Raw genomic sequence first — 15,831 nt, 5'->3', positions numbered from 1 at the left:
TTATACTTTTAACTTATAGAATCTTTCTCCTTGCCAGCTCAAATACAAAGTACAACCTCTCTTTCTCCCCCGCCCCCCTCTCTCTCTCACACACACACACCCTATAAAAGACAGATTTTACTATAATGTCACTATTTATCTCTCTATAAGCATTAAAAAATGTAAGAGTTATGACCCAGAACACATATCCTTAAGGTGTTCTGTTAATTTTATACTATTTTGTCTGTGATGCGAGCTCCTCACTCTTCTCATTATAGCTGTGTATTTAGAATACATTCACCTTGTGTTTTATTTATTTAATTATTGGCCTCAAAACATTATTCCTATTACACAGAATTTGTTCACCTAATGCCTTCTATAATTCTGTTTTAGTAGTTAAGGATTACTTTAGGTGCCAGTTTTTCTTCGTACTTTGGCCTCTATTCATTTTTATATATAAAGGAATAAAAAGTTTTATTAAGGTAAATTTTAATAATGTTTTTTTCACTTATTAGCTTTGCTTTCATCTTTATTTTTACCAGGTTTTTGGTTATAAAAGCACAATTAAATCTTATGTGCACACTAAAATATGTCTTAAAAGAATTTGCCATAACAAATTTTAGTATCTACCATTTACTGAGAAACGGGAATACCAAATACCCTAGTAAACAATCTGATATTTTAGACTTATTCTGCCTTTTATATATTAGTTCAATGCTTTCCTAGTTGTGTGTATGTGTGTACATATATATATATATAACATAAAAACGGACTTAAAAATCGTACATTTGAAATTTCTTAATTTCTATTTTTTTCTTTTTCAATATAGAAAATAATCTCTCCAACCCCCCAAGAATGTTAATAATAGTAACTGGTTTAATTAGCAAGCACTTAACCAGTAATTCTTCTTTAGGGGAGGTGGACACTTTCAGTAAAAATATATTTAGCCATACTTTCTTATTTCATTTAGTACTTCAAAATGATCTGAGAAAAAAGCCACTGTTTCTAAATAACATTTGGGGTTAACTGTCTGGGGCCATTACGTGATTTCTCAGGCCTTTTTCAAGTTTAAAATAGTATTAAAAGTACAAAATTGATAATGAAGCTATGCCTATAGAGAAGTGTGCTAAATCTGAATGAACACACTGATAGAATGGTATCTTGTTATTTTAAAAAAAGAGAACATATAATTGTTGGTTTAAAAGCCAGGGTAAAAGCAAAGAGAAGACACTAAACTACCACACACTTTCATCATGGCTATTGGTGAGCCAAAATTATCTCCATAGGTGGGATATATTGATAAATGCTCTAGTTTTTATAACACTAGAGCATATACTGAACAATTCTCATATATATATTATTTAAAATATACAATAAAAATACAAGTTCCCTAACTTCACTACTAACATTTTAATGTAAAAAACTTGATTATAAAATATATGCTATTGAAGATTTTTGCAAAACAACTGACCCATTATCTCGATAATCCAGAGATAACTTAACTATTCAATTTTTTTTTTTAATCCTCACCTGAGGATATTTTTAACTTTGATTTTCTAGAGCGAGTGGGAGGAAGGGAAGGAGGGAGGGAGGGAAAGAGTGAGGGAAGGAGGGGAGAGAGGGAGGGACAGGAGAGAGAAACATCAGTGTGAGAGAGGCATAGATTGGTTGCCATACACATATGCCCGGACCCTCAGGGATCGAACCTGCAACCCAGGTACATGCCCTTGAACAGGAATCAAACCCACAACCTTGGAGTGCATGGGCTGGTGCTCTAACCACTGAAAAACACCAGCCAGGGCTTACTGTTTCAATTTTAATTATACTCTTAAATATTTCGCATCATTTATACAAAAAGTTGATTCTTACATCTTTGCAATCTTCTTTTGTGCAGCTAGTTTTGATGCGCGTATCAAACCACCTAACAGTTCCGTCTTCACCACAAGAGAGGAAAGTATGCGGGTCATTGGGTACAGTCATAATCTGAAGATGAGAGCAAAAGTCCAGGTATTCTTATTGCACACTTAAACAGATGGCTTTGAGAAGCATTCCTACTGTTTTATAAAATGATTAAGGCAAAAGCAACTAAGTCAAAACAGTAAATTACATATAGAAATATGCAAGAAGTAATAAATTAATATGACTCATTACTTTGAAGTTTGAAACAAATGTTCCTGAAGATAGAAAGTTCTTTAAAATTATAAACTTCTAACAGCTTTGACAAGAAAAATTTTTCCCTAGGAAACTTGTTCAAACTATTCAAAGCCTAATTTTTATTATTTCTGGATATAAACTTGTAATTGTACTATAAACACATTACAGTTTTCTTCTATGATAATGTTTAAGGAAACTATAAGATGCTGAATTGATTAAAGCATTTAAATTGACGTCTCAAAAATTTTGACAAAATTTCATGATTAAGACACTCAACAAGCTAGGAAAGGGAGGAAATTACCTCAACATAAACACCATATATGAGAAGCTCATGGCTAACATCATATTCAACTAGAGGCTCGGTGCATGAATTCGTGCATGGGTAGGGTCCAGCCCGCCTGCCCCAATTGGGGCAATATGGCCTAGCCGGCTGTGGGGAGGGGATGCAGGAGGTTGGCCGGCCAGCCCTGCCCCCTGGTCGAACTCCTGGTCAAGGGGACAATTTGCATATTAGCCTTTTATTATATAGGATGGTGAAAAACTGAAAGCTTTCCCTTTCAGATCAGGGACAAGACATGAATGCCCACTCTCATTACTTCTATTCAATACAGTATTCAAAGTTCTAGCTAAATCAAGAAAAAAGAAATAAAAGTAATCGAAATTGAAAAGGAAGCAAAATGATCTCCGATTGAAGATGACATGGTCTTATATGTATACTATTCTAAAGATTCCACACCAAAAAAACCCCCCATCCTATCTAATAAAAGAGAAACATGGTAATTAGCCAAACCTCTGCTACCCTTCCCATTGGCTAATCAGGGTGATATGCAAATTAACTGCCAGCCAAGATGGCGGCCGGCAGCCAGGCAGCTTAAAGCGAACATGAGGCTTGTTTGCTCCACTGATGGAGGAAGCCAATGTTCCCTGCCTGCCGCTGCCGGCCTCTGAGCTTGCAGTTTGAAACATTGTTACAAATATAGAAGCTAAACAAAACCCTAGAAACCTGCTTTCAGCCAGCCGGGATCTCAGAGCTGGAGCTGAAACAGTGTTTCGATTATAGAACCCAAACAAACCAGATACCTGCTTTTAGCAGCCGAGGCCTCAGAGCTGGAGCCAAGCCTCAGAGCTAAACCTGGCCCAGAATTAAAAAAAAAAGAAAAAGAAAAAAAGGAGCGGTTGGGAGCTTCAGTCACCTGCCAGCCTGAAAACAGCCCTCAGCCCTACACCCAGACTGGCCAGGCACCCCAGTGGGAACCCCCACCCTGAAGGGGGTGTGACCAGCTGCAAACAGCCATCATCCCCTCACCCAGGCTGGCCAGGCACCCAAGCGGGACCCCCACCCTGATCCAGGACACTCTTCAGGGCAAACCAGCCGGCCCCCACCCGTGCACCAGGCCTCTACCCTATATAGGAAAAGGGTAATATGCCTCCCAGCACTGGGATCAGTGGAGCCATGAGGCCTCCCGGCACTGGGATCAGCATGACAGGGGGCAGCGCCCAAACCCCCTGATCGCCCTGTGGCTCTGTGTGTGACAGGGGGTGGGGCCACAACATCCCTATCCGCCCTGCTCTGTTCATGACAGGGGAAGGCGCCCCAACCCCCTGATCAGCCCTGCTCTGTGCCTGATAGGGGGGAGCTCCCTAATGCCCTTATCGCCCTGCGGCTGTGTGTGTGACAGGGTGGGGCGCCCCAACCCCCTGATCCGCCCTGCTCTGTGTGTGACAGGGGGCAGCACCCCAACCCCTTGATTGGCCCTGCTCTGTGCATGACAGGGGGCGGCACCCCAACTCCCCAATCAGCCCTGCTCTGAGCCCGACCAGGGGCTGCACCTAGGGATTGGGCCTGCCCTCTGCCACCCTGGAGCAGGCCTAAGCCAGCAGGTCGTTATCTCCTGAGGGGTCCCAGACTGCGAGGGCACAGGCCGGGCTAAGGGACCCCCCCTCCACCCCGAGTGCACAAATTTTTGTGCATCGGGCCTCTAGTTAAAACTAATAAATGAATACAGCAAAGTTGCAGGTTAACAAATCAACACAAAAATCAATTGTGCTTCTTCTAAGCACTAACAATAAACAATCTGGAAATGAAATTAAGAAAACAACCTCATTATATTACAAGCAAAAAGAGTAAAATACTTAGGAATAAACTTATTCAAGGAGGTGAAAGTCTTGTATACAAAAAACTACAAAGCATGCTGAAAGAAATTAAAGAAGAAACACACAAATGAAAAGACATCTATGTTCATGAATTGGAAGACTTAATATTGTTTAAATGTCCATTCTACTCAAGGTGAACTAGATTTAATGCAATTTCTATCAAAATCCCTGTGGCATTTTTTTTTTACAGAACCAGGAAAAAAAATCTTAAAATTCATATGGAACCTCAAAGGACACAAAATAGCCAACACAATCGGGACAAAGAAAAACGAAGCTGGAGTCCTCATTCTTGCTGCTTTCAAAAAGTATTACAAAGCTATTGTAGTTAAAACATTACCAGTATTATAGTCCTGACAAAAAGACTTTATGCAAGACAGTGATAAAGTGTATAAGAGGTGAAAGCCCAGTAGAGAGCCCTGAAGCACAATACAGAAACATCTTTTAAAGGCTGACGCCTGTTTGCCAAGAGTATGGTTGCTCGCATAATTACTACTACTCACAGCTTATTTCTTATTACTATTACTCATAGCTTATTTCTTAACTTTATTCCCAAGCCTATCAAGACCCATTCTCTCAAATACTTCACTGAAATCTAGATATTCTGTCAAAAATTTCTTTGCCTACAAATTCACAAAGGAGTGTATATACACATACACAAATCTACGCATACTAGAGGCCCAATGCATGAAATTCGTGCAAGAGTAGGCCTTCCTTCCCCCGGCTGCTGGCACCATCTTTCCTCTGGCACCCAGGACCCAGGCTTCCCTCCAGTCCCCGGATTTGTCCAGAAGGATGTCCAGAATGACATCCAGTCTAATTAGCATATTACCCTTTTATTATTACAGATCTACTACATACATACATGCACCATACACACACTTACACAAAAACATACACATATGTATTACATATATAATTATAATTAATGCTGCACCTCATAGGTAGTTCCATAATGGCACGTAAATTGGCATTGTCTGTTAGTTTCTGCATCTTGCTCAACATTGGTATAATATATTACTCCATCTCCAGAGCAGGAGATAATCTGCTTATCATTTGTGCATGGTAAGAACTTTGCGCTGAAGATATTTGCTCGGTGCCCTGAACGAATTGTCGTCAAAACCTGAAACATACAAAGAAGGTAATTCTTGGCAATGTATTATTTCCTAGAAATAAACATTCATATTTAACATAAGCATAGCCAGGAATAAATTCTCATTAACATTTTTATCTCAATGAATATTACCATTTGATTTGAACTATTATAATTAGGGAAAAAAGAAATCAAAATCACTCATATTTTCTTTTTTCCCTCTGAGATGTGAAGAATTTTGATGACCATTTTGGATAGAACACTTCACTATCAAGGCAGTTATCTGTTACTTTTAGGACTATTTTAAAAGCTATTTGTTATTTTTAGGACTATTTAATCAAGCATCTTTTCATTGTCTTCAGTGGGAGGATTGATCCAAATAAACTAGCCCATAATTTTTAGAAAACAAAACTTCTCTTTTTAATATATTTGAGATTTATTACATATATGATTAAGATATACCACTAATAAGAAACACCTCTAATCTCTTAACTCTATAGGTAGTGTTTTGAAACTTTCATTAGCCATAAATTAATCTTCCCATGAATTCAAAGAATCTAAAACTAGAGTGAAACTATTTAACTCATGATCAAAAAACTGTTTTCCTATGTAATGAATCATTAGTCTTTTACAATAAAAATATTCCTTGTGCCCTGGCCGGATGGCTCAGAGGATTGAGGGTCGGCCTGTGGACCTCAGAGTCGCGAGTTCGATTCCGGTCCAGGGCACATGCCCGGGTTGGGGGCTCGATCCCCAGTGGGGAGCGAGCAGAAGGTAGCCTAACAATGATCCTCTCTCATCGATGTTTCTATCTTTCTCTCTCCCTTCCTCTCTGAAATCAATAAAAAGGTATTTAAAAAAAAATATTCCTTGTATGATACCAAATTTGGAACTATTAAAACCACTATGTGAAAAAGATAGTCTCCCTATACCTAAAATCTCTGAAAGTATTACCTGATTAATCATTTCTCAAATTGGAAATGAGGATAGGTAATGAGCAATTGCTTTTCAAATAAATATAATCTACTAGGAACCATGCATAAAGCAAATATCATTTTTAACACTAGAAAGACTGAAATTCAGTATATACGTATATTGCCCAAAAGCAGTCAAAATGACTGCATTGTGAAAGAATAATATCGGAGCACTCTTCACTTATGTTCCTTAGCTTTTCCAATAACTCACTTCTATTCGACATTTCTTTCATGAATTTAGGGCGCAAAAGAAGTAAAATAAACAACTTATTAGAACAAGTATCACTGCATAAAGATTCAAATAACAAGTACTAGTTTAGCTTATTGAGCAACTGCAACTTATCAAGTATCGACAATTTATCATGTACTTGTATGTTATCATGTGACGGTAATCGAAAAAAAATGAAAACTGTTATTTCAATACAGAGCCGAACTGGTCATATAAGAAATTTACTCAATTCAATAATAAGAGTCATAATTTCCCAAGCAGTCAAAATGACTGCTTTTGGGCAATATAGGTATAACATATATATATATATACCGGAAATGAAGGAGGGGGAGGTAACTACAATTATTAATAAACGCATTTATATGTTGTACAAAAAGTCACAAAATTCTAAGACATTGTGTCCTTATATACATAATTGTTTTTCTAATTGAAATTAAAAAGCAGTCAAAATGACTTCCTTGGGCAATCTAGTGTTAAAAAAGCAATTAAAAGAGGAACACCTGATCTTTTAAAAATTATGCCATTGGGCTTTTTAAAATATATATGTATCTTTTTATTTCAGAGAGAAAGGGAAAGGGGGAGAGAGGTAGAAACATCAATGATGGGAAAGAATCATTAATCGGCTGCATCCTGCATGCCCCCTACTGGGGATCTAGCCCAAAACCTGGGCATGTGCCCTTGACCAGATTCGAACCCAGGGCCCTTCAGTCCGCAGGCCGATGCTCTATCCACTGAGGCAAACCAGCTAGGGCCCAGTGGTCATTTTCACAAAATAACTAAAAGCAGGGATTTGCAGAGATATTTATACACTTACGTTCACGGCAACATTATTTACAACAGACAAAAGCAACCCAAGTGTCCACTGATAGATGAATGGATAAATAAAATGTGGTCTATCCACACAATGGAATATTATTCAGCTTTAAAAAGGATGGAAAATCTGACACATGCTGTAATGTGGGTGAACATTGAGAAAATTATGCTGAGTAAAATTAGCCAGTCACAACAGGACAAATGCTGCATAAACATATGTGAATTTCATTAACATCAAACTACGGCCAGCAGCACCAGCGGTTGTACCTAGAAGTAGATGCAGTACTTAGTCAAATTCAGAGAGAAAGAAAGTAGAATATTGGTTGTGGGCTGGGGGGAGGGTGCTGGGAGGGGAACTCCGGTTTCATGGGCAGAGTCTGAGTTCTGCAAGATGAAGAGTTCTGTAGCTGGATGGGAGTGATGGTATCACAATAGGTGAATGTATATAACGTCACTGAGCTGAACTCCTAAAAATGGTTAATTTTATGTTATGTGCATTTTATCACAATTTAAAAAAATACAAAGCTCTGCATTTTTTAAAGAAATTTCATTGGTACCTAGATGAGTGCTTTGTGTATTGTAAGCACTGAAGTTCTAATGATGAGGAATTTCTCCACTGTAAGAAAAAGGTTGTCCTAGTAATTACAGGCCTACGAGAAGTAGAGCTTGAAAACATCAAGTTTCCCTCTGGTAAGCCAGCACAATTAAGCAAAGCTGTCTTGAAATAAAATTGTGACCTATCTTTTCCCTCAAGGACAGCCTCAATGTGAACCTCTTTTTAGGCTGAAGGACCACAAACATTTATTTAAATATCTTAACTGTTTGTAGGAATAAAAAATACATAACTATTTATTCTGTAAGATTGATACTATTAAAAAAGGGTGCCCATCTACCATGTTCTCACTGACATAAAAATAGCTGCACATTCCTTCTATATAAGAAGTCAGAGGAAGAGCCAGGAAGAACCAGAACACAATCCTAGTTCATAGCCCAGTTTACTGAACTGAAGAAACGAGTCACTAGAACCTAGCGACTGTTTTTAAACTGATAAAATCCCGTTTCTTACACTGCTTGGTTGAAAATTAGTTTCTCTGAGCAGAAAGGAAAAAAAATCACATTGCCTCCCTGGCCCCCAAAGAATGGTTTATTGAGATAGTATCACTTTGGCAATTTTATCCACTTGGATAACATGAAGCATGCTTAAGTATTCTAGAGTCAAAAAGCAGAAGGAAACCTAACGTTTTCCAAAGGAAAGTAGGGACCTGGCTGTAATAACTTATAAATTATATAACAAATGTGAGCAAAGTAAGAATATTCTATTACAAATGCCCAGTCCATGATTATTTACATTTTCTTGATTTCTAGTTTCTTGATTTTTCTCTCTCTCATGAAATTGTAGATTTTATAAACCACTTACCTTTCTGCTGTAAGGATTACTAATTACTAACTTGGTGTCATCTGAGCCAGATAAAATATACTCTCCAGTCTCATTCCAACAGATTGTATTAACCTAAAAAGAAAGCAAAAAAGGGGTTGCAGCAAACTGAACATAAAAACAAGTATGAATCTTTTACTTAACTGATGGTTCAAAATTTGTATCACTAATGAGGTTGTGTATACGGAAAATAGTATTTATCAATTTACTTCCTGAAAGTACATGCTGACTACTATTTAGCAAACACAATATTCTGAATATTCACAATGAAATGTCGTCTCTCTTAAATTTTATTATTTAAATTATTTTAACAAATTCATTTCATATCCAGAGACATAAAACTGGGTCACATAAAAAGCAAATAGAAAAACTTACTACAAAGCTGCAGTGATCAAGGCTGTGTGGTGCTGTCATAACCATAAGCACACATCAACAGAATGGAACTGATGGTCAGAAATAAACCCTTACATCCATGGTCAAGTAATTTTTATCAAGGAGTCTAAGACTACTCAATGGAGAAAGAACAGTTTTTTCAACAAATGATGCTGGGACAACTGGATATACACAAGCAAAAGAATGAATTTAGACCCCTACTTCACACCATATATAAAAACTAACTGAAAATGATCAAACATTTAAATGTAATAGCCAAAACGATGAAACTCTTAGAAGAAAACAGGTGTAAATCTTCACGAAAACTAAAACCACAATGAGTTACTATTTCACACCTATTAGGATGGCTATAATAATTTTAAAAAAACACACAGAAAGTAAGAGTTGGTGAGGATATCAAGAAATTGGAGGTCTTATACATTGCTGGAAAGAATGCAAAACAGTACAGCTCTTTGGAAAAAAGTTTGGCAGCACCTCAAAACTGACACAGAGTTGTGCTGTGACCCATTAATTCCACAACAAGGTCTATATGCAAGAGAAAAGAAAACATGTCACACAAAAACTTGTACACCAAAGTCCATGGGTGCATCATTCATAAAAGCCCAAAGGGAAACCAACCCAAATATCATAAACAAAATGGGACTGCCTGTTTGCTTATAACAAAATATCTGCGCAATGAAATATTATTCAGCCACATTACCCATATTGTGACATGGACAAACCCTGAAAACGTTAATGATAGTGAAAGAAGCAAGTCTGAAAAGCCACATATGTTATTCTATTTACATAAAAAGTCCAGAAGAGGCATATCTACAGAGACAGAAAGTAAACTAGTGAAGGCCAACAGCTAGGTGGGGAGGGCATGGGAACGACTGATAAATGGTACAAACTTATACTTCAGATGCTGAAAATATACTAGAATTAGATAGTGGTGACGGCGGTACCACATTATGATTATATTTTAAAAACCACTGAATTATAGGGGAGATAAATGGTGATGGAAGGAGACTTGACTTGGGATGGCGAACACACAATACAATATACAGTGTATTAGAGAATTGTACACCTGAAACCTATATAATTTTATTAACCAATGTCACCCCAATACAGTCAATAAAATAGATACATAAATAATATAAAAAATAAAAATAAAATGCTGAATTACACATTAAGATGGGTGAATTTTATGGTATATGAACTATATCTAAATTTCAAAAAAAGAATTAGACTTCCACTTTTAGTCAAGATGGAGTAACATGGACCATCTCTACTTTAAAAAAAAACACCTAACATATACTTTTCCAAATTCAAAATCACTTTAATGTAAAACTTTATTCTCCCAGTTTATTAGCCAGTCACAATCTCTTCAGGGAAAACTGGGGAATTTTTTTTTAAGATTTTAAAATTGATTTTTAGAGAGAGGAGGGAGAAGGAGAGAGAGAGAGAAACATCAATGGGCTGCTTCCTTCGTGAACCAGCAATCTTTCAGAGTGCAAGACTGGGGCATTTTATCAAACATTTAAATACTCAGTTTGAAAGTCCTTCACGGTTGAAAAACAACGATTACTTACACAGCCATCATGCACATTCAGGGTTGCTTCAAGTTTTAATCTTTGGATAAATTCTCTTCTTCCTGTTTCAAAAGAAAAAAAGAACTAAATATATCCTACCATTTATTGCTGCGGAAAGTAGAACACTGAAGTTAAGAGCCTAGGATCTGGCATAAGTAGATTCAAGCTCTAATTTCAACTCTTCCACTTATAAGCTAAGTGAAATTGGGCAAATTAACCTCATCCTATGCCAGTGATGGTGAACCTTTTGAGCTCGGCGTGTCAGCATTTTGAAAAACCCTAACTTAACTCTGGTGCCGTGTCACATATGGAAATTTTTTCATCTTTGCAACCATAGTAAAACAAAGACTTATATTTTTGATATTTATTTTATATATTTAAATGCCATTTAACAACGAAAAATCAACCAAAGAAATGAGTTCGCGTGTCACCTCTGACATGCGTGTCATAGGTTCGCCATCACTGTCCTATGCCCTAGTTTCCTCATTAGAGTACCTACCTACCTCTTATACAGAGTGTCCCAAAATTCACACAAGAAGTAATTTTGATGGAAAAAACAGGTTTATAATGAAAAATTGTAAATTTTTTATTGATTCATAAAGGATACAGTATAGGGTTATGTATGGAATAGCATGTCAGGTAAATGGCTCCACGGCTTTGCTGGCACATGCGCACTCTTTTATTATTGCCTGAGCAGCCGCATTTTCGAAGAAGAATGGTCCTATGGTGCCTCCAGCCCCAAATCCGCACCAAACGGTGACACGTTGTGGATGCGTTTGTTTCTCAACAATCACTCATGGATTTTCTGAACCCCAAATGAGACAATTTTGTCGATTAACCAAGCCATCAAGATGAAAATGAGCCTCATCGAAATTCAGCCACATTTATGCAAAACGGTCATGGAAAATTTCAACAAAAGAGTGCGTATGTGCCAGCAAAGCCGTGGAGGCCATTTACCCGACATGCTATTCCATACATAACCCTATACTGTATACTTTATGAATCAATAAAAAATTTACAATTTTTCATTATAAACCTGTGATTTCTATCAAAATTACTTCTTGCATGTATTTTGGGACACCCTTTAGTTATTGTAAGGATTGAGTGATTTCAAGGGCATAAAGCGCTTACTTAGCACAGTGTCTGGACCACAGCAAACACTCAAGGTTCCCTTCATTCACTCATTCATCCAACAAATACATTCAATACTTAGTGTACTTACTCTGTTGCAAGTAGTATTCTAGGAGCTAGGAATATGGTGGTAAAACAAAAAAGAAAAAGAGCCCTGTCCTCTAGTGAGGGATGAAAGACAGTAACAATATGGCACTTGGTGAAGGTGCTACATGGAAAAGTAAAGCAGAGAAAGGGGTGAGAGAGGCCTGGAGGTGGAGGACGGGTTTTCAATTTAAATAGGGTGGCGCACAGTGCTTGTTAGATGCCACCTCTACTTAAACACATCTCCATTTGAGAAATGCTGAAGTATTTCAAAGCTCATTTTACAATGATGAAATGTGGCAGCAAAAAATAAAGTCAATCTAAATGTCCATCGACAGCAGAACAGTTAAAATACTACAAAAATAGAATATGTTCCTTCTTTGAAAAAGAGAAATATGTTTCCCTTTAAGACATGAATCATCTTTACCAAAGATGGACCAAAAAGCTTCATGTTTATTCAGAAACTGTAATGAAAGGAAGCTGAGTATGTGACAAAGAGTGATAATTAGCTAAGTAATCAGGCTGATGAAATCTCGGATAAAATTAAATTTGACTATGCTCTCTGTATACTGTCACAGGGACAGATTTCTTTATTATGTTTTCTCACCATTCTACATAAAGATCAGCATCTTCTTTGAAGCCAAATTGTTTTCTTTCTCCTTCCATATAACAGGCAAGATGGCTAGAGGATGAACATATGGATTAAAAAATAATTTCTTTTTGTGTGTGGGTTCCAAAACTCTTTGGAATAAAACAATGGACAGAAATTCAGTAAGGTATTTTCCTTTAACTTTTCAAATCTGATTTTCAGTTATAAAACATTACTAATAGCAAATTTTTAAAAAATATTTTTTTTTATTGATTTCGGAGAGGAAGGGAGAGAGCGATAGAAACATCAATGAGAGAGAATCATTGATTGGCTGCCTCCTGCACGCCCCACCCTGGGGATTGATTCCAAAACTTGGGCATGTGCCCTGAAGAGAATTGAACTGTGACCTCCTGGTTCATAGGTTGACACTCAACCACTGAGCCACACCAGCTGGGCGCAAATAAATAACTTTTTTTAAAAATTCTTCTTTCTTTGACCAATGGCAGGCTTGGTAATTCTACTGAGTAACTAATTCACAGTTAAGAAATAAAGTACTCAAATCAACAACATGACAACAATTCATTAAAATGTTTTTATAAATGTACTAGAAACTTTTCCAAACTTTAAAAATCTGGTTTTGAAAAAACAGCTCTAGCCATTTCTGTCTACAGAAAATAATGATGGCACCTGAGACAGAAGACAAAGTGAGTTCCAGCAGGAATGCTCATCTACGAAATCTGTGCATAAGACACACGCTGAAGCACAACAGTTAAGTAGATAGCTCCTGAGTATTTTTTAACATGACTTTGGAGATCAAAATGGTTGTACTACACACATCCCATAAAACGTGCTTCTAGAAGTAACAATGTCAACGCCCTCTACCCTTTCAGCAATTAAATGCGCTTTCAATAAATGGGAACTGAAAACCACCAGAAAATAAGAACTGTAAGTTAAAGAAACTGAATGCCCTCAAATAAAAGTAAAAATAAACTCATGCCTGCAGAGTCTGGCCTACTTGCAAGCTAACAAGCTACCTGCCATTTCATGGGAGCTGGCAGAAGAAAAGGACTCGCAAGCCAAAAGCAAATACTTTACTACTCATGGCCCAGCAAACGGTATGGGCTTCAGGTTTACCCTTTACTCCTCAGCCCCCAATTCCCTCTGGGCAATGCGGAGCAATCTGGGTGCACCACTGTGCAAGCACTGGATCTGAATCACAGCCAGAGACCTCTGAACTGCAGGGACCCAAATCTTGTATCAAATAAACCTGCCTGATAAAAGGACACATTGCCTTCATTATGCCGGACAATAAATAAATCTGCCCTCTGCCCCAGAGGGAGACACTATGTAAACATTCTTGGAAAGATAGTCCAGAACAAAGCAGCCAGTGCCTCTGCTCACAAGATGTGCAGAAATGTAACAAGCCATGGAAAACTCTTCCAACAATTACACTCTTGTTATGGGTGAATTTACTTATCACTGTGGCTTCCTACTCCAGTCTTTCTGCAAGCCAAACTGGCTTATTATCCCATTTCCATCTCAACATTCCACTCAGTATTAATAGATTATAAACGCCATAAACAAGAGGAACAAATGCCTAGAGCAGCGCCTAGCACAAAGCAGGCACTCAATCTGTATTTGCTGAATCAATGGATAAATGAATGGGATCAAAGTCTTCACTCTGTTCTATGTGTTTCACTCAATAATTTGGGAGGAACATCTTTCAATGACAATAAATATTGAGCTATTGCTCATTTTAATGGCTGTGAAACTTATTAAATAGCGTTGTAACTTACTTATCTGCATAACTAACTCTCTTTTTAGAATATGACATGCTTGAGACCAGAAAGGTCAGAACTGGGTTTAAATACCTAACTTGGAACATACTACACATACTCTGGGCAAAACCTAACCTCTAAGAGCCTCAGTTTTCACACTGGTAAAAGTTTTACATCTGATGGGAATAATACCATCAACTTTATAGGTTTAATGCTGAGAGTAAACAATTAGCATATGGAAAACTCACAGATGTGCCTGATATACTGTAGACACTCAAGATTAGTAGTCTCCCTATGCACATGTGGGATTGTTCTAAATTAATATTGTCTGAAAAGAGAATGATTTAAAAAAAAGACTTTATTAAAGGAGCTGAGGTAACTTCAAGTGGTTAATAGAAAAGAATAAGGCGAGTGATACTGAGAAGGAAAGCGCCTTAACAGAAATGTTCACTTTTCTTGATCCTATTGTCCCTTTCAACAACTTTTTAATGCCAAATTTCCCATCATCTACATTTGCTGCCCTCCCTAGCTCATGGTCAGGTCTTCCTTTTCTGACATTGTCCCTTTGGTCGCTTCCTCTTTACTGGTTTTGCTCTTGGAAATCATGGGTTATCAGTGAATCCAATGGTCTTTTCTCAAGACATACTTTTCATGACCTCCTTATCTGTCACTACTGACTGCTGTCTTCTTGAAGTAACAACCCCCATGGCGTCATACCACATAACTGGAAATGAAAATCAAAGGGTGACAAAACTCTGGAGAGACAGAACAAAATATAGGAAACAACAGAACAAAATATGTGTACATTTGTACACTGTAAAAAATAAAATTATAAGACACTGCTGAGGGAAAAGAAAGAACACCTAAAAAAATAGAAAGAAAAGCCATGGTCATGGCCAATTGATTTTCAACAAAGGGAAAAGGACTGCCTTTTTCCAAATGGCGCTGAATCAATGCACGTTCATAGGCAAAGAACTGAAACTTGACCCTTACCTCATAGCATAAATAATTCAAAATTGTTCATAAACCTAAATGTAAGAGTTAAAAATAGAAAACTTTTAGGAAAAAAGCATAGTAGAAATCATTTTGATCTTGGATTAGGTGGAGAGTCTTAAATAGGACACCAAAAGTATGAATTACAAAAGACACTGTTAAGAAAAATAAAGGACAAGACAAAGTGGGAGAAATATCTGCAAAATGCATATCCGATTAAGGACCTGCATCAAGAATATGTAAAGAATTCTTAAATTATTAAGAAGGTAAATCTGAACATTTAACCAAAGTGTATGGGTGGCAAATAAACCTCAAAGCTGAAACTCATTAGTGGATATTCAACATTTTCAATATGATAAAGAACCTAAATTAAAATGTACCCCACCTAGTAAGGCTAAATCCCACTCATAGAACCTTTTATTTCAGTGTGTGTGTGTATCTCAAATTGCCATGTATGTGTATAT

The 15,831-nt window shown here is 37.2% G+C and overlaps 1 protein-coding gene across 7 annotated transcripts in view; it reads right to left on the bottom strand.

Annotated features, from left to right (window-relative positions):
• DCAF6 (DDB1 and CUL4 associated factor 6) overlaps window positions 1–15,831 on the bottom strand; it is an 89,848-nt gene that overhangs the window by 68,324 nt on the left and 5,693 nt on the right. For all 7 annotated transcript variants that reach the window (XM_059675692.1, XM_059675693.1, XM_059675694.1 and 4 more), the window contains exons 2-5: window positions 10,793–10,854; window positions 8,811–8,903; window positions 5,222–5,407; window positions 1,849–1,962 (exon numbers count right to left, since the gene is read on the bottom strand). In XM_059675692.1, the coding sequence (XP_059531675.1) occupies window positions 1,849–1,962; window positions 5,222–5,407; window positions 8,811–8,903; window positions 10,793–10,854 (455 nt within the window). The remainder of the gene's footprint in view (window positions 1–1,848; window positions 1,963–5,221; window positions 5,408–8,810; window positions 8,904–10,792; window positions 10,855–15,831) is intronic.

This window comes from Myotis daubentonii, chromosome 18, assembly GCF_963259705.1.
Source record: "Myotis daubentonii chromosome 18, mMyoDau2.1, whole genome shotgun sequence".
NCBI lineage: Eukaryota > Metazoa > Chordata > Mammalia > Chiroptera > Vespertilionidae > Myotis > Myotis daubentonii.
The sequence above is the reverse complement of the archived record's forward strand: the minus strand, read 5'-3'. Positions and strand labels throughout refer to the sequence as shown.